The 18,205-nt window shown below is 47.1% G+C and overlaps 1 protein-coding gene across 2 annotated transcripts in view; it reads right to left on the reverse strand.

Annotated features, from left to right (window-relative positions):
• MINDY4 (MINDY lysine 48 deubiquitinase 4) overlaps positions 1 to 18,205 on the reverse strand; it is a 125,006-nt gene that overhangs the window by 63,350 nt on the left and 43,451 nt on the right. For both annotated transcript variants that reach the window (XM_022583984.2, XM_089917546.1), the window contains exons 6-7: positions 5,390 to 5,448; positions 269 to 375 (exon numbers count right to left, since the gene is read on the reverse strand). In XM_022583984.2, coding sequence (XP_022439692.2) covers positions 269 to 375; positions 5,390 to 5,448 — 166 coding nt within the window. The remainder of the gene's footprint in view (positions 1 to 268; positions 376 to 5,389; positions 5,449 to 18,205) is intronic.

Genomic DNA, 18,205 nt, shown 5'->3' on the forward strand with positions numbered 1-18,205 from the left:
ACGGGTTCGTGCCCCGGTCCGGGAGGATCCCACATGCCGCGGGGCAGCTGGGCCCGTGAGCCATGGCCGCTGGCCCTGCGCGTCCGGAGCCTGTGCTCCGCAACGGGAGAGGCCATGGCAGTGAGAGGCCCGCGTACCACAAAAAAAAAAAAAAAAAAAAAGAAAGAAAGAAAATCACCTCATCCACACCAACTCAAACCCAGATGCCTTCAATTCACACCAACTCAAATCCAGACACATCACCTGGCACTTTTCAACTGACACCCACCTTTGCCACTGAGAGGTCGATGGGCTTCGACTCTACTTGCAGCTTGAGTATCGATGGCACTGGAGACAGGATGACTTCTTCCCTTGGCAATTCATCCTCCACATCCTCTGAAAGACAACCGTGGCCACGTGAGCTCCTTGTTATGACTCACAGAGAACAGACTAGGAAGCCATTTAACACTCAGGACACTGATGAGTCTTGAGGTGGCTGGAATGAGAGGAGGGCTCCTCCACCACCCACCCCCTGTCCCTGCTGAGGCTCCCAAGCCTTCATCAGAAGGAGAAAGGCAGAGTGAGAGCCCTTGCTCCGTGTCACCCCACGCTGGTCCCAGGATGCTGGCAGATGGGACCTGGCTATCAGTCCACTAGAAAGCTCTGCTCGTGGACATGCAGAAACAAGGGCCTAGGCCTAAGCTGCGAGTCAGGCCCAGAAAAGCTTGGCTCAGACACAATTCTTACGAAAGGTGGGCGTGACCCACAGATCTGTCCCCCTGAGGACAAACATGAAGAGGGCGGAATCGGGAAAGAAAATGCCGCCCTTCCTGCGAGAATAATAATAGTTATAATAGATTATCACTATCATGGTTTTCATTTACTTACCATCTGTGTTTTATCATCTAAGCCCCAGAACAGCTTCCACGAGAGAGTATCATCACCCCATTTAAAGATGAGGAAACTGAAGCTTAGAGAAGTTAAGTAACTGACCAAAAGTCACACAGATGGAAAGCTGCAGAGATAGAACATAAACCCAGGCCAACTCCTAATTGCTCGGCCATCCTGCCAGTCAGACCTCCCTGGACCTCCAGCCAGAAGGGAAACTAAGTCACATTCTCATAGCTGGGGTGACTGAGGCCCAGAGAGGGTCCCAGCGTGGGTGTTGTCAGCATCAGCCTGTGCCTTCCCGGCCGGTGAGGCTCCCTCTCGCCACCATACGCACTGCCGCAGCATCCGCCAGAACCCTCAGATGCAGGACCCAAGTGAAAACAGCCCAAGGCAACGATGCTGGCAAAGCTGGGCAGGCCGGTCTCCAGAGAGCCTCTGGAGACTTTTTCCATCCCCCTTTCCCCAAGATTGAAGGCTTATTTAAAAAGCACGCCACGCTGTATAGAAACCAACATTGCCTGCCATAATTCTGTGCATCTGGGACTACAGAAACGTCACAGTCCCTGCCCCGCATCTTCTGAGACGGTGTGCAAAGGCCAACATCCCCAGAACACGTGCTATAAATCTTATTCTACAGCCTCCTTTTCCCCCCTGGAGGAGGACCAGGCACAGCACGAGGCTCGGTCCACTGAGATGGAGACAGATTTTACCTTCAGGGTGAAGCAAAATTTTTAAACAAGTCTGGAATTTAAATGAGAACCTTTCTTAGTTAGGGTCTCTAAAAAAGCCACCCTGTGACCATGGCCTTACAAAAACACCTGAAATAAAGACCAGATGTTCACCCAGCAACACACACGGGTGTTGAAAACATGGCTCTGGGTAGCGAAAGTAAGAAAGCAAATGGGATGTATAACACAACACGATTTACATCCATTATAAACACATGCACACAAAACAACACTAAGGATTTTTGCAAGAACACACACAAGCAGAAAGAAGCCACTAAATACGTGAGAGTGGCTGCTTACGGAGACAAGGCTCATGGGAGTGTAGCATGAGGCTAAAGGGAAATCAGGAAGGAAAGGCAAGAGGGAGGCCAATGAGCAGGCTCTGCAAAGGTCAATACTGAGAATGTTAATTAAGCAACAGAGATGTGTGATTAATCCAATCCTAGGCATCTGAGGGCCGAAACAGAGGGGGAGAGTAACTGAGTGATTCTGCCAGGCCCTGAAGGGTCCTTGTGATGCCTCAGCCAGACTGTTTCCTGGAGGCCCAGAGCGGGCAGGATTTAAGCCTATTTGGAGGCTTCTGTTTAGGTCTAAGGCTGTCCTGAAGGGAACCAGGGCTGAAACATGCTCTGTTTGAGCCCCATGAACTAAGTCTGAGGCTGGAGGCTGGGGGCCCAAAGGGGGCTGACTGATGGAGCCCCCAGGAACAGGCAGCCTCCCTCGGCTTCTGCCAGGAGGCAGCTGGCGCCTGTGCAGGGAGCTGGTTCAGGACCATGAGGCAGGTCCAGATGTGGCGGGATGGCCGTGCAAAGGAAAACAAAGCACTCCAGCATGACATGTTGGCCAAACAGATAAAACCAGCTGCAAACGCCAGTGGCTTGAAAATGCTATTTTTAAGGCCCTGGTGTAAATGCCTGGTTGAAAAGAAGCAAGGGATTTTGTTTCCCATACCATTTTATTTACCCTTTGGAGGAAAACATATACATATACTTGGTAGTACTTAATAGAGGCCCGTATATCTCTGTTTCCAAGCTCCCACCCAGTACTTCACACTAACTGCAAGATATCTTCTCCTGGAAGTGCCCCAATGCCCCGGACTCAGGGTTCTCAGCACAGAAGCCTTCCAGGCTTCCATTTTGATAAGACTCCATCTCCCCAACCCTCCACCAGGGACCCAGGCCAAAACCTCAACCCTCTCCCACACGCCACGCTGCTCCAGCCTCCAGATTATACCGCCTCCAGAACCCTCATACGCTGCCCCCCTTCTCTCCCCACTGTTACAGGAACGTGTTGTCATTTTTCTATTCGTTCATCAAGCACTTTACTGAGCACGCATGACGTGCCACTGGTCATGTGGGTCGGAGGAGGTCCAGAGATGGTGAAAACACCACGCCTGCCTTCAAGGAGCTCACTGCCTAAGAACACGACGTTAGTGCTAAAATGGAGACGGGTGCAAAGGTTATAAGAGCAGAGGGGAAGAGGCAAATAATTCTGCCTTAAACGGTCAGGGAAGCTTCCCACAAGAGGTAAATATTTGATCAGGGTCTTGAAGTACCCATAGGATTTCCCCAGATAGAACAGGGCCCCAGGCACCTCTTCTCTGGAACTATTCCAAGAGACCCTCACCAGTCTCCCAAACGTGCAGACTCCTGGCCCTAAAATCCATCCTCCACGCACATCCAGAGATGGCCTCAAACGTCGTTCGCCTCACATCTCTGCTTGACAAGACCTTGCTCATCCGTCAAGCCCAGTCTAAATGCCACCTCACTATGGAAACTTCTGGAACCCACCACAGTCTTGGCCTACTCACCTCCTGAAGCAGTGAGGAGCTGCTGGTCATCCACTTTGTGTGTTGCTATCAGGGGTCACCTCTATTCCTTCGTCTCACCCAGCCCCACCCTCCAAGAAGGCAAGGCCACTTTTCATCACAGCGATGAAAAGTGCCTTTGACAGCCCTGTATGTGCCCAGGCATGTAATGCTAACCAAAGTTTGCTGACTTGAACCAAAGAAAGATGAGTTGGGATGGGGAAGGGAATGCTATTCCTTGTTTCTGACCCCCCACCCCAAACTACTCTTCCCCTTTCTCTGGGTGACTGGGTTGCACGCCCTCTTATCTTTTATCTCCATCTTCTTCTCTAAATCGTCAGCTGAGCCACCAGCAAAGAGGGGTCGGCCTCCCTCCGGAAAAGGCACACACACTTCAAACAGCTTGGTTCTGAGAGAATCGCTAAAAGCCTTCCTCCCAATAGAAGCCCTCTGGGGTCCCAAGGCCGGGAACTTTATGTCCAAACAGGAGTGGCTTTCATTAGAAAATCTTAAAGCGCTTCACAGAAAGGCTTCAGATGCCCGCCCTTCCCGGCTCCGGCCTTCATTCTGCACAGCCGTGTGCCCAGTGAAATCTGCCCCTTCCTGGGTGGGCCAAATGATCCCACCAGCCATTTCTGATGATTAAAACTCTGAGGGGGCTTCCCTGGTGGTGCAGCCAATGCAGGGGACACGGGTTCAAGCCCTGGTCCAGGAAGATCCCACATGCCATGGAGCAACTAAGCCCGTGAGCCACAACTACTGAGCCTGCGCTCTAGAGCCTGTGAGCCATAACTACTGAGTCCGTGCGCCACAACTACTGAAGCCCGCGCGCCTAGAGCCCGTGGCTTCTCCGCAACAAGAGAAGCCACCGCAATGAGAAGCCCGCACAGTGCAACAAAGAGTAGCCCCCGCTCGCCGCAACTAGAGAAAGCCTGTGCGCAGCAACGAAGACCCAACGCAGACAAAAATAAAAAAACAGAAAACAAAAAAAAACAAACCTCTGAGGAACTCCTCTTACCTCTGAGAAGAACTAAGCAGAATAAACAAACCCCTGCCTCCATCATTCGGAGGCCTGCCCCTGCCTTTCAACTTCATCAAAGCAAACTGTCAGCATGTCTCACACAAGTCACTTCCAAAGGGCGAGCTGCTTTCCTCCTTCATATTAAAGGGAGTGCTTAAAAGGAGACGAAAAGGGTGTGAGCAGCTCTCAGCTCCTGTACGCCAAAATGGTCCAACAGGTAAATTGCTGGCTTCCAGGAGGAGAGCAAAGGTCAATGGCACTCAAGCCTCGTCCTTTCATGTTTGGTCCTTGGTTGTCCTCCTTTATTCTATTCTTGGCTTTTGCCAAGTCCTGCAAACACATCAGTCTTTGGGGAGTAGAGAATTCCAGAAAGAGAGAAAAAAAAAAAAAGATGGCTTCAAAACGAAAGAGTGGATGGACATGTTCTTATCTAGATCTTGCAGAGGAGGTACACAGATGTATACACATGTGAAAGGGCACTGAGCTGAACACTAAAGGTTTGTGCACTGATGCGCCTCACGATTTGTATTTTACACCTCAGTGATATGTGGGGGAAGATGTGTAAAGGATAGGCTTCTCCAGGCAGAGATATACTAATATTTTGACTGAGCACTGTCTTCTCGAGACTTCTATAGGTTCTGAGTAACCCTAAAAGAACCTGCAAATGCAGAAAAGGCTTTTCTGCCCCCTCTCTCCCAGTGTGGATGTAGAAATGTCCAGACTTCTTATAAGGACTTCTTCGGGAGAGACAGGCAGTGGAAGACGGATTTGGACATCAACCAAAAAAGAGAGAAGCCTGCTCTACTCATCGGGCCAGCCCCTCCTTCCTGAGGTCAGGTGGGAAGAAAGGAGACCCACCCCCAGGCCAGCAGAGAGCGCTACCACCCATTACCTCCCAGGCAGACCAAATGAAGACCCCCTGGGCCCTGATGGGCACAGCACAGAGGCCCCAGTGGTACCCACCAAGCTGCAGCACAGCGAGCTCACCGTCGACCTTATTGGATGCTGGTAACTGATGACTCCTGGAAATAAAGAAAGGAAATGTCAGTGCACCATGGGAGAATGACAGAGAGATGCAAACAGCGGAGAAGGGTGGGAGCAGTACTGGACGGGGCTTCAGGAGGCGGGTTCTCTCCAGCTCTGGCCCGGTTCTGCGTATGCCTTGCACCAGCACTCTCCCTCACCGAGCCACAGGTTCCGTATCAGATGGGACCAAATCACCTCTGGGGCACTTTTCAATTCTGTACACACACACACACACACACACACACACACACACACACACACACACACACACACACACACCAACCAATATAGGTCGATGGACCCTGTAGTTTGACACTTCCCGAGAACCGAATGCAAGCTAATTTGCTGATGCCGCTGTAATACTGCTGGAAAACACATTCACACGTGCACGTGCGCGCACACACAGGCACATCACGTTCCTGCAATCACTGCACAGATTTTCTTATCTCATTTTTTTGTCTGTCTCCTTTCTCCCAGCTTTCTTGTAAAGCTATCAGCAGCCATTTATCAGAAACCTCAGGAATGCACCGAAGAATACATACTGTGATCCTGACTTGTAAATTCAGAGATGTGCACACAGAGCTTTCTTTAAATGGCCCACCTGTATTTCAGGTCTCTTTGGATCTTTTTTCCCCTCCAGCATGCATCGATCTGAACTGAAGTAAAATCACTTTTTAAAAAGAATGTATTAAAAATAACAACATTACATCACCCCCTTGAAAAATCCATTTACAATGTTAAAAATGACAGCTCTTTTGAACGTGGCATTGAAATATATTTTCCTCCAACATCCTTGCAGGCTAAGATATGATTGAAGTAACAATCATAATCTTGCCACGGTAGGTTCTATTGAATTGGCTTCCTCCTGAAGATGTATGAAGGGGCGTGAGTGGAAGACCACGGAGGACGCGCAGTACCGAATCCCTGAGCACGTCCTGCTCTAGACTCCGGGTTTCTTCCTCTGGCGCTGGAACACAGAGCTCCTCCACCCGCCTCCCAGGCAGCCCCTCATCCTCCCCCACGCAGCTGAGCCCATTTTCCTCAACTCAGAGCCACAAAATTCCTACGCCCCTAGGCTACCAGGATGCTGCAAGTGTTCTTGTGGGGAATGGTGAGAGAACAAGCTGGAAAGGGGAGCTAAGGCACAGAGGGGCAGCAGGAGGATGGGGGGGGGCACACAGACACTGTGCCCCCCTCCCCAGGGCCCAGCAATAAGGAGTGTGCTTTCATCAGAAAGCTCCACCAGCCAGCCACACCTCGCCCCACCCCCGTCCTCACTGCCACTGAAGCCGAGGACCTGAGTCCGCTGCCTTCTATCCCCTGTGTCACTATTTCACCCAGAGACTAAGGCAAGGTGTCTGAAAAGCAAGGACTGAGGCGCAGGTGCTAGATGGTCTCTAAAAGCCACCTTGCACCATTCTGAGCTGGGAACATCAGCAGAAAAGACATCTCTGGAACACCCTGATGGCAACAACATCTCTCTTGGACCCATCTCTGCTCTCTGCCTCTTCGTCTCTCACCCAGATCATTCTCACAGCCCCCTAACTGGTTTCCTGACCCCCCGTGTGATGCCCCACCCCGTGCTGGTCCCCACATCTTCACACGAGTGTCAAAGGCATCTTTCTAGAAAGCAAATCTGACCATGCCACAGCCTGGCCTAAATTCTTCAAAGGTTCCCCAACATCGTCATCAACAAGAGACATCCTATTTATAAAAAATGATGGCAATTATAGCGGCAAATACTTTCTGATTCCTTTGACTGTTGCAGGCACTGTGTTAAGTGCTTTGCAAGCATCAAAAGTCATCTGCTCCTCAAAAGAGCCTTAGGAAGTAGTCAGGGCACTGGGTCTCAGAGAGGTCCAGTAATTTCCCCAGAGTTACACAGCATATAAGTGGCAGCACAGGGATCGGAACCTAAGCAATGACTCCGAAGATAATGGCAGCAACCATGACATACACTGCTTCCTCATAAGGCAAAACCCAAGCCCATTAGTGTGTCCTCCGCGCTGCCTGTGGCCTAGCTACCTACCAGCCCAGCATCACCTCCCTCTGCACTCTCCCACTCCACCTGCATGTCCTCCACGCTAACTTCTCAGCCCACGCCTCCACACCGTTTCACAAGCTGTTCACTCCACCTAGAATATCGCTTGGCAAGCTCACACTCATCCTCTCCAGCCCCGTTGGAATGTTACCTTCCTCTCAAATGCGAAGCATGCATTCATTCATTTCTTCACTCACTTAGCAAACATGGGGCAGCTGTCCAGCAGGGCTGTCTCCCTGCCCCAGGGAGACCCAGTTGCGTACAATAAACAGACATAAATTGCACTATGACATGCTGTGGTAGGCTGGATAATGGTCCCCAAAGATACCTGCATCCTAATCCCTGGAAATGGAAAATGGTACCTTACATGGCGAAAAGAACTTTGCAAATGAGATTAAGTTAAAGATCTTGAAGTGGAAGAAAGTAGCCTGGATTATCCGGGTGGGGGCGACCTAATCACAAGTGTCCCTATAGGAGGGAGGCAGAAGGAGATCTGACACAGAAGAAGAGAGGTAGGATGACGATGGAAACGGAGGTTGAAGTGATGCACTTTGAGGACAGAAGAAGGGGCCTCAAGCCAAGAAATGCGGGTGGTCACTGGAAGCTGAAAAAGGCAAGGAAACAGATTCCAGTTGTTAAAGGACGGGCCCTGCCAACACCTTGACTGCAGCCCAGTGGAATTGATTTCAGACTTCAGTCTTCCAGAACAGTGAGATAATACATTCATGTTGTTTTAAGTCACTAAACTGTGGTAATTTGTTGTAGCAGCCATGGGAAACATACACACAGTAAGAGAAACAATCACGGAGGAACAAAGGACTGTGAGGTTCCCTTGACTGCCTCTGTACCCTGCGTGCCCAGCACCTAGCCACTGCTCCATACATGGGTGCCAATACCAGAGTGACCCTCACACAAGCTAGGTGACTCACACGGGTCACACAGCTTAGAAGTGCCGGAGCCAGGGCTCAAACCCAGGCCCCTGGCTCCAAATGCTCTGTGTTGCTCTTTTTTCTACTTTATGCTTCCTTTCCCTACCCAGAACCCTCCATGGCTTCCTGTGGACCAGGAGACAAAGTCCAAACCTCCCAAGTTGTCCCCTTGGCTCCCAAGGGCAAAGCCGCAGGGGCACGCGGATGGCCACGAGCAGTGAGGAGAGGGCGGGGATGATGTTCCTGCTGTGTAGGGTACAGCTGGGCCTCTTCCCGGTCATGAGACGTCCACCCTGAGGCCATCCATCAGCTGCGAGAGCCCAGCTCAGATGCTTTGTGCCGTTTCCCATAGATCTCTTCACCAGAGGAGACTTCAGTAATGCTCACACTTAGGGAATGCCCTATTGTTCCTTTTATGTGTCCCTTTGTGGCATAAGCATTACAAAGTTTAAAAGGTCAGTTTAAAAGCATGTTCTTGCCTTTGAGTGAAAACTATTATGAAAAACAATGACAAAAAGATAAATCAAGGATTCAAAACACTTTTTAAAAATGCGATTGTGCATATAACCTGGAGGCATGTGTCAAAGTACGCATCTAATAAATCCTCGGGAGCCAGGCTGTAAACACGCGCTTGCCCGCTGGGTCTGAGGTCTCCACCTCCCAGCCAAGCTCCTCTTCGTGCCCCCAAGGGAGGGGCAAGGGCCAGGGCATCGCAGGTGTCGGGGGCTACGTAGGGCCAGGACTCAATCCCTGGATAACTGGGTTTCGGGTGGGTAGAAAGAGCCACTCAGAGACCAGAGTTCTTGCCTCTGATCCCCCCGACTCTGAGTGACCTTAGGCAAGTCACCTACCTCTGTGGGTATCAGGTGCCTCATGTGTACCTTGGGGAAAGCCTGAGCAAGACCACTCGCTGTGGAACATGACCAGGTGCGGGGGCTCTGAGAGGACCGACGTGCCTGGGACCCGTTATTCTTGAAGATGCTCAACTGCTTACACACCCAACACTCAGAATAGTTCACCAGCTCTCAGCATTAAAATCAGACAAGGAGATGCTCCTTCCTCTGTCTTTGGTACTGGATACTTGGCTAAATTAGTTATGATTACAAAAGAAAGATATTCCATGAGAAGAAAGATATTGATCACTTACTATATATTCTATTTGATGGAAACACTGAAGCCAGTGTGAATTGACCCCACGCATACAGCACAAGAAACCAGAACATAAGAAATTTACATAAAATTTTCCCGAGCCAGTGATATGCCAGCACACCTTAACTCAAGCCATGTAAAATCATCTGGAGGGGCACTTCTACAGAGCAGGTCACACAAGATTCCCCGGGGGAGGGAGAGTTGTTTTTTTTTTTAAGTCCCACTGAAAATATGCTCAAAACAAAAAACTGTTAAGTATGTGAGAAAACGATCCACCGTAAGTGAAAGCCAACTGACACAGTAAGTAGGATTCCTAAGAACTTGAGATAATAGAACAGCAATCTAAAAGAGGCTGTAATTAGAGAGAGTAGGGGAACTTTTTAAGAAAGGAATGGAAATCATGTGAAAAGAAACAGACACTCTGAGAAAAGAATGGGCAACTCTGAAAAGCAAATACAGTCACGGAAATAAGAAAACTCTGGGGCATATAATGATGGTGACGGAAAATAGCATATCAAATACGTAATTTTTAAATCCACGAGTCTGCTACTAGAGGAGGAAGGAGGGCAGGGATAGATAACAGAAAGCTCTTCTCTGTAAAACACTGTCAACTAATAAATGGAAAAGGAATGATAAAACGACAAAAGTTAGAAAATCGCGATTTTATAAATTCCTAATATGGGAAAAGATCGCCAATGGATGTTCAAACCATGGGCTAAAAGGTTTCACAGGATATTCATATGGTCTGAGAGTTACAGGTTCCTTATTAATTCCAATAACGGAGAGATTGGCAAAACCCTAACGGACTGACCCAACTTAGCGTCACCAAAAATAAAACAAACTGACGTTACCGTGCCCCTGATGTGATGTACTGGGAAGTACATCACATCGCATATGTATTGTCCTTGCCAAAAACTGTCTGACATAAATCCAATAATGAAACAGATATATCTAGAATGTGGTCATTCTATGAGACACCAAGCCTACATCCATCATGAAAAACTGAAAAAGGAGGGAAATTGTTTGAGAGTGAAAGAGACTAGAGAGACATTGCAACCAAATATGAGTGAACCTTAAATGGATCCTGGGTTGGAAAACTAAAGTCTCAAAGAGCGCTTTGGAGCCATGTGGGAGAGATTTGATTAAGGGCTTTATGTTAGCGGATGTCACTGAGTCAATGTGAAATTTCTTGGATGTGATAATGGTGCTGTGGTTATGTTCTTGTCCTTAGGAGATGCAAGCGGAAATATTTAGGGGTGAAATGCCATGATATCTGAATTTTACTTTCAATCAGTCATCAAAAATGTGGGGGAGGGAAAAAGAGGAGAGAGAAAGAAAGAGAGAGAAAACAAGTCCAAAAAGAATCTTAGAATTGCAGAAGGTACGTTTCACGTACGATGCTTTCAACTTTTCTATGGGTTAGAACTTTTTTAAAGTTGGGGGAAACTTCTGGTAAACTTAAAAAAGGAGATTAGATACAGTGAAGAATGCAACTCCATCAGAAGAGGGACGAATTACATGAAAGAACAAATAAGAGACATGGAGGGAAAAAATTTTAAGTCCAATATACATCTAAAAGGAGTTCCAGAAGGAAAGAATAAAGAGAATGTGAGAAAGGAGATTATTGAAAAGATAATTGCTAAGAACCCACCAGACATGAATCCTCAGAGAAACATAATAAGTCTCAAATGATACACATGAAAGTAAATGCACACCTAGATACGTCATCTTAAAACTACCAGAATACCAAAGACAATGAGAAAAATCTTAGAGAAAAGGTAGATAGATTATCCACAAACAACAATTACTTTAACAAAAGACATCTTTAGTATTCAAAATATTAAAGGTAAGGATAAAATGAAAACATTTTCAGACAAAGACTAAAAAAGTTTACCATCACAGACCTTCACTGAATTCACGACTAAGGGACTTACTTCAGGAGAAGAAAACTGAACCCAGAAAGAAAGAGCAGGATGCAGCAAGCAATGGCAGAAAAGAAATCTGTGAACATTTAGATAAACCTAAAGAAGAGCTGACAATAAAAATAATAACAATAGCAACTAATCTGGGGGAAGTTAAAAACCAAGGGATAATACTAGACAACAATAAACAGGGAACCTGGGAAGGGGAAATGATCAGAATTAAAGCTTTCTAAAATCTTTGCATTTTTTGAGGGGGTAGAGATAGTGATTAAACTTAAAACTTTAAGTCAATTATGATCAAAATTTAAGAGTAACCATTAAAAGAGTAAAAAGACAGTATATAACTTCCAAATCAGAAAGCAGAAGAAAAAAGAACACGTATCAGTTAATTCACAAGAAAGTGCCACTGTGAAAAACAGTTTGGCGGTTCCTCAAAAAGTTAAACATAGAATTAACATATGACCCTGCAATTCCACTCCTAGGTATATAGCCAAAAGAACTGAAAACATGAAGGGACACACCTTCATAACAGCACTATTCTCAATAGCCAAAAGGTGGAAACAACACAAATGTCCACCAATGGATGAGCGGATAAACAAAATGTTATACATCACACATTGAAATACCAATCCACCATAAAAAAGACTGAAGTACTGATACATGCTACAACGTGGATAAATCTCAAAAACATTATGTTAGGGCTTCCCTGGTGGCACACTGGTTAAGAATCTGCCTGCCAATGCAGGGGACAGGGGTTCGAGCCCTGGTCCGGGAAGATCCCACATGCCGCAGAGCAACTAAGCCCATGCACCACAACTACTGAGCCCACGTGCCACAACTACTGAAGCCTGTGTGCCTACAGCCCGTGCTCTGCAACAATAGAAGCCACTGCAATGAGAAGCCCGCGCACCGCAACGAAGAGTAGCCCCTGCTCACCGCAACTAGAGAAAAGCCCACGTGCAGCAACGAAGACCCAATGCAGCCAAAAATAAAATGAAATAAATAAATTTATAAAAAACAAAACCAAAAAACACATTATGTTAAGTGAAAGAAGCCAGAGACAAAAGGTCACATATGATTCCATTTATGTGAAATATTGTGGACTGGTGGTTTCCAGGGGTTGGGAGTGGGAGGAATGGGGAGAGACTGCTTAAGAGGGAGAGATTTTACTTTGAAGAGAAGAAAATGTCTTAGAACTAGGTAGAGGTGGTGGTTACACAAATTTGTGAATGCACTAAATGCCACTGGATTGTTCACTTTAAAATGGTTAAGTTGAAAAAGAAAGGAAGGGACTTCCCTGGCGGTCCAGTGGTTAAAACTTCGCCTTCCAATGCAGGGGGTACAAGCTCGATTCCTGGTCGGGGAGCCAAGATCCCACATGGCTCACAGCCAAAAAACCAAAAGACATAAAACAGAAGCAATACTGTAACAAATTCAATAAAGACTTTAAAAATGGTCCACATCAAAAAAAATCTTTAAAAAAAAAAAAAGAAAGGAAAAGTATGGCAAGATCAACGTGTAAAATATAACAGGACAAATGAATTCAAGTATATCAGTAACTATAATAAAGGTGAATAAATTAAACTTGCCAGTTAAAAGACAGACACACTCAGATTGATTTTTTAAATTAGCAATATGCTGTTTCACATGATACATGACACAAAGGAAAACAATAAAGCACGGGGGAAAAATATATCACTTGTATGCCAACCATTTAAATGCGAATGTAGCTAAATGCTATCGGATAAAAATAAACTCTCCGATGAAAAGCATTATTAGTGATAAACCTACTTGTTGCAGAATAACAAAAGGAGCGATTCAACATGAAAATTTAGCCATCATGAACCTCTGTAAAATGGTTAATAATAGTCCTACCTCAAACGTTTGTGGTGAGAATTCAACAAGTTAATATATCAAATGCTGAGAATAGTATCCGACAGAGTAATTACTATGTGTTAGCTGAGATGATGATGCCTAATGACGCAAGTATAACCTTGATTCCGAAAACCTAACACTTGTAAACGTAAGTGCAAAACTATGAACTAAAATAAAAGGCCACAAAAAATAAATAAATAATAAATAAATAAAAGACCACTTCATCAGCCATGAGTTTAAAACAATGTTGACCAAGTAGGTATGCAAGAATATTTTGACATTAGAAAATCTAATAATTCCCTAGAAAACCTAGAAGTTCTCCAAAAGAGGGAAGATATGTAAAACAATCTCAATAGATGAGGAAAAAGTATTTGATAAAAATAAATACTCATATAAATTTAAAAAAATAAAAACTTAGCAAGCTCAAGGGAAGGGAAGGGTTTTGCTTTACTTGGTATGTACATATCTGAAGCCTACAGAGCATCCTAAAACTGAAGCTTTGGAAGCTTCCCCACTGGAGGCAGCAGCCTGATGAGGATGTCCATTATCCCACGAGATTCAGAACTGTACCAGAGATATGCTAGAGGCAGTATAATGAGACAAGTGAAACTGACAACCCCAGGGCCAGAGTCCAGGTTTCCTGACCCAGGTTCCCCACTCTTTCTACTACCCTGCTTCAAAAAGAACAACCTTTTGGAATAAACAAGAAGGTTCGATGGTAATGAAGCAGAGGGCTGTGCAGTTGTCAATGGACATACCGAAACTGGACAGATGAGCCGCAGGTCCAGCTCGTGCCAGAGAAGACTGGCGTCATCTGGCAATAGACTGATTGCCTCACGTCTCAACTTCCCTTTGACCAGGATCATCTTTGTGAAGCTGCAGCGGCCATCACCTCCAGTGATTTTGGGTTTCAGCTCTTCGGGCCCACCGCATGCCTACCCGCAGGCGCTGTTTGGCCATCTGTGCGCTTGGCAGGCACCGACGAGGCGCCCTAGGAGGAACGGCTGTGCTGTGTCGTGTTCCTTCCCTGCCTTCCCAACAGTGACTCTGCACAACCCTTGTGATTAAAGGCTCTTATCAAAGACTGAACTTCGGGACGGGTAAGCCTTAGTGAGGTGGATCCCTGACGGCAAACTAATGTAGAAAGAACTTTTAAAAAAATTCTCCAAAGAAAAGATTTCAACTTTCCTGCCCTTCGGCTTCCTGCAGAGGCTCAGCCAAGCTCCCCCAGATGAAGATAAGGTACAGAATCATGGTGAGTTAGACCTGGAAGGCGCTCAGGAGTCACCCGCCATAACCTTTGGTTTTACAGATGAGGAAACTGCGCTCTGGAGGGAGGAAGGGGGCTCCTTCAGTGTCTCCACCGCCCAGTGCTCAGCCCGAGGCGATCCGAGTCCCAGCCGCAGGAAGCGCTCCACCTCCCTGGGCTGTCACATCCACAGGCATTTTTAAAATTAAGCCGTCAAAGAACATGAGGTCTCATTAAGGGCTGGGTTATCAAGAAGTCATCATGTGCACAGATCTCAGTTTTATACCCGGCACTTGCCAGTTCTCCAGCTGTTGACCGTCAACATATAAAAGGAATCTTTTTGTTTTCCTCTCTCCTTTCTCTTAAGGATGTGGAAAACCTGACTGGAACCGCCTAGTCTGAGACTTCCTGTGAGAAAGTGCTCTGCTTGGAATACCGTGAAAGCAATCTGCCTGAGCAATGCAGCCCAAATAAATTATCTTCCTGAAACTAGTGAAAAACTTTAATTGGGGATTGGGCTGCATAGCCAAGACTCTCTCATCCGGGTTGGACAAAGGCTGGACGAAGATAGGGATCATCCGGTGAGAACGGACTGGGAGGGGAGGGGTCCCTGATGGCCCTGCATCCTCCTGGAAAAGCAATCGGCTCAGCCTGTCGAGCTGGAGAGAACACACGTTGTACTCTCGCCTCCTGAACCAATTGTTCTTTGAGGGTGATGATTTATCGGCTTAACTCTCTTTCCGTATGCACCCCTCCCCACAGGCTTTGGAAAACATCCTTGGCCAGAAGTGTGCACAGCCAGAGCAAGATCCAAAACCAAGTCCAACATTTCTCCTTCCCTGAGTTGGGCTGGATTCTGGCACATTTCAGGAACAGAGAAGAAATTTACCCCGGTCACCAAGTTATCAGACTGGGAGGGTTCCTGCATGGGCACACAAGTGGCAAAACAAAACTGTACCAGCTGTGCCCTTCCTTCATGTTATTGAAGTTTGGCACGAGGCCTTGGCATACATCTGGTGTTTAATGGATGCTCCCTCTGGAAGCTGAGGAGTACTCAGGGTTCACCTAGATGAGGCTCATCCCTCTGGAAGGGATGGAAGGGCTAACCCACACTGTCTAGTCTGTCAGGGGTGGGAATGGAAAGCAGAGCTTCTACCAAGAACCCCTGGGTCGTGGGCAAAGCAGAAATAGAATGTCAGGCTCCAGGCTCTCACCTTAGCTCATTTTCATCTATCCCAGGCTGGACGTTGGAGCCACTGACTGTGTTTCCTTAAGACCCAGAATGCACTGGGACTGGCTGGTCGCTCCTCCCGTAAGGGATGCACACTGGCAGGACTGGAGGCTCCTCCAGCTCCTATCGCTCTGCCCTTCTCTCAGCCTGCAGTTTCCCGGGTGTGGCTGAGCTCAGCTCCACATGGCAACTGGTGCTGAGAGGCAGGCACTGCTCAACAGGGGGTGAAAAGGTGGCTCCAGGAAAAGAAAAATACCCTCTTGAAGGACAAGTGGTCTCTATGGAGTACACCTCTGGGACACGGACAGATCCACTGAGTAACCACTCATTCACCCGAACTGTGCAGTTCACCAAGCACAATGTTGCTAGCCCACGACCTTCCTTCCTCTTGGTCTTGCCTCCCCTGCTCTGCCCACCAGCACTTGGCTGCGTAGCTCAGCCAAGCCCAGCCATTGTGAGATGCAGGCTGAGCCCAGTGACCAGGGATGGAGCGAGAGACATGATGTGGTAACGGGCCCACGCCGTGAGCCCCGCCCCCTCCTGGTGTGAGCCCCAGACTGCACACCCAGCAGGTGGGATCACTAAGGCTGCCTCTGATTAGGGCTCCCGGCAGGGGAGCGAGGGCCTAACAGGATGGTTCCCTCGGAGACAAAGATTCCCCCCGGCCCCGCCCTCCCTGAGGCTCACGTGACAGTGCAGGATGGAAAGGATCGCCTCTACAACCTCGGCCCGGTCCCAGGAAGTCTAAAGTCACACTTGGAGTTATAAAAGGGAAGGTTCTAACGTGCGCCTGAAAGACATTCCATGAGAGTTGCCGCTGGTTTCCATCGTGGATTGGAAAGCTGTGCGAAGATGTTTACTTAGCCGCTAGGAGAAACTGCTTTTTGGCACCATGACTGCTCTTTACTGTCTTAGTAAAGCGCAACGCACCCAGGGAAGGAGCTGTCCCAACAAGAGAGGCCGACTTTTGCCAAGTCCCATTAAACATTAAACCCACTCAGGTTCTGTTTGGGAAAATATGACAAAGGGTGGCGTAAAACAACTTCTGGGAAGAAATATTTTCATTTTAAACTCACAAAACGTTCCCCTGCATAAGCATTAATAAAAGAGCCATAAGCAGCAAGTCTGAAACAATACTGCCTGGGTCCGAGGTTAACTTCATACCAATTTGAAGACAAAGCAACTGGGGTTCGTTTACTTTTAGAAAGGGTGCGGGGGCGTACACTTAACTTTTTTTCTGGAGCTCCTGTCTTTCCCCAAGCAGACATGGATGAATCTTCACCTTCCCTGGGCTTCCACTGTCTTCTCTGTGACATTCTAAGGGTTCTAAGTTTTGTCCTTACAATAGGAATTGTTTATCTGGGTGTTTATTTCTACTTTACCAAGCGCTTTGAAAGCACAGTTTTTAATTTCTCACAAAAAGCCTGTGTGTGGGGTAGCAAAGGGACTATTTAGACTTATTTTCAAAACTGAAGACACTGAGGCTCAGAAAATCGAAAATCGTCCAACACAAACCAGTCCGTGGCACACAGATCCATGGCCAAATGGGGACCATCCAATACTGTGAATCTTCCATGAGGCTTAATTTATTTATTTCAAAGGTTGGACTTTTCTTTCAAGATTACATCTATATTTAAATTTTACAAAATTGTTTTAATGTTCTTACTTAGCCAGAAAAATAATAACAACCTGAACAGTGTCTGACTTACCATGAAGTTAATGGGGCTTAAGCTTCAGGGGCCCTCCCTTGCACAGGCCCTTCCAAGAGGCCCTAGCACACGTTGGCATGGTCTTCTATTTTTGTCAAATTTACAAAAATGAGGTAAGTTTATATTCTTTGTCTTCAAGAGGCACCCAAACTGTGTAAGTTTCAGGCTCACAACGCTTGGATCTGAACCTGAACCCAAGGAGTTTGTTCTTTTGTTTTCTTTTTTATTTGGCTGGTCCATGAGTTCCCAGTGACCCACCAAGAGATGTCCCAAAGTCTCCTCCACCCCAGACACCCTGTAATTGTCTTGTCCAAGTTCGTACAGAGAAAGGGCCAGCCAAGACTGGCTCGCGGAGCTCCCCTTTCTTCCACCCCCATGCTGCCCCATCACACACACAAAAAAGGAATCTCTAGGAAATTTTGACTTACACCAAAAACACAGAGGACTGATTGTTTTCTGGGCATTTCTTAGAAAAAAGAGAAAGAAATGTTGCTTTAAACCCAATTGAGCTTTGCAAACTTTGAGCACTACACCACTCACACACATAAAACCGGAGAGCTGTGGAATTTCCATGGGTGAGCAGGCCCCCGTCAGGACACACACACCCTGGGCTAAAATTAGATGTGTCCCTGGGCCAGCTAGGTGGCC

The sequence above is a fragment of the Delphinapterus leucas genome, chromosome 9 (genome assembly GCF_059928025.1).
Source record: "Delphinapterus leucas isolate spDelLeu-1000000601 "Yukka" chromosome 9, BTC_Dleu_Yukka2, whole genome shotgun sequence".
In the NCBI taxonomy this organism is placed as follows: Eukaryota; Metazoa; Chordata; class Mammalia; order Artiodactyla; family Monodontidae; genus Delphinapterus; species Delphinapterus leucas.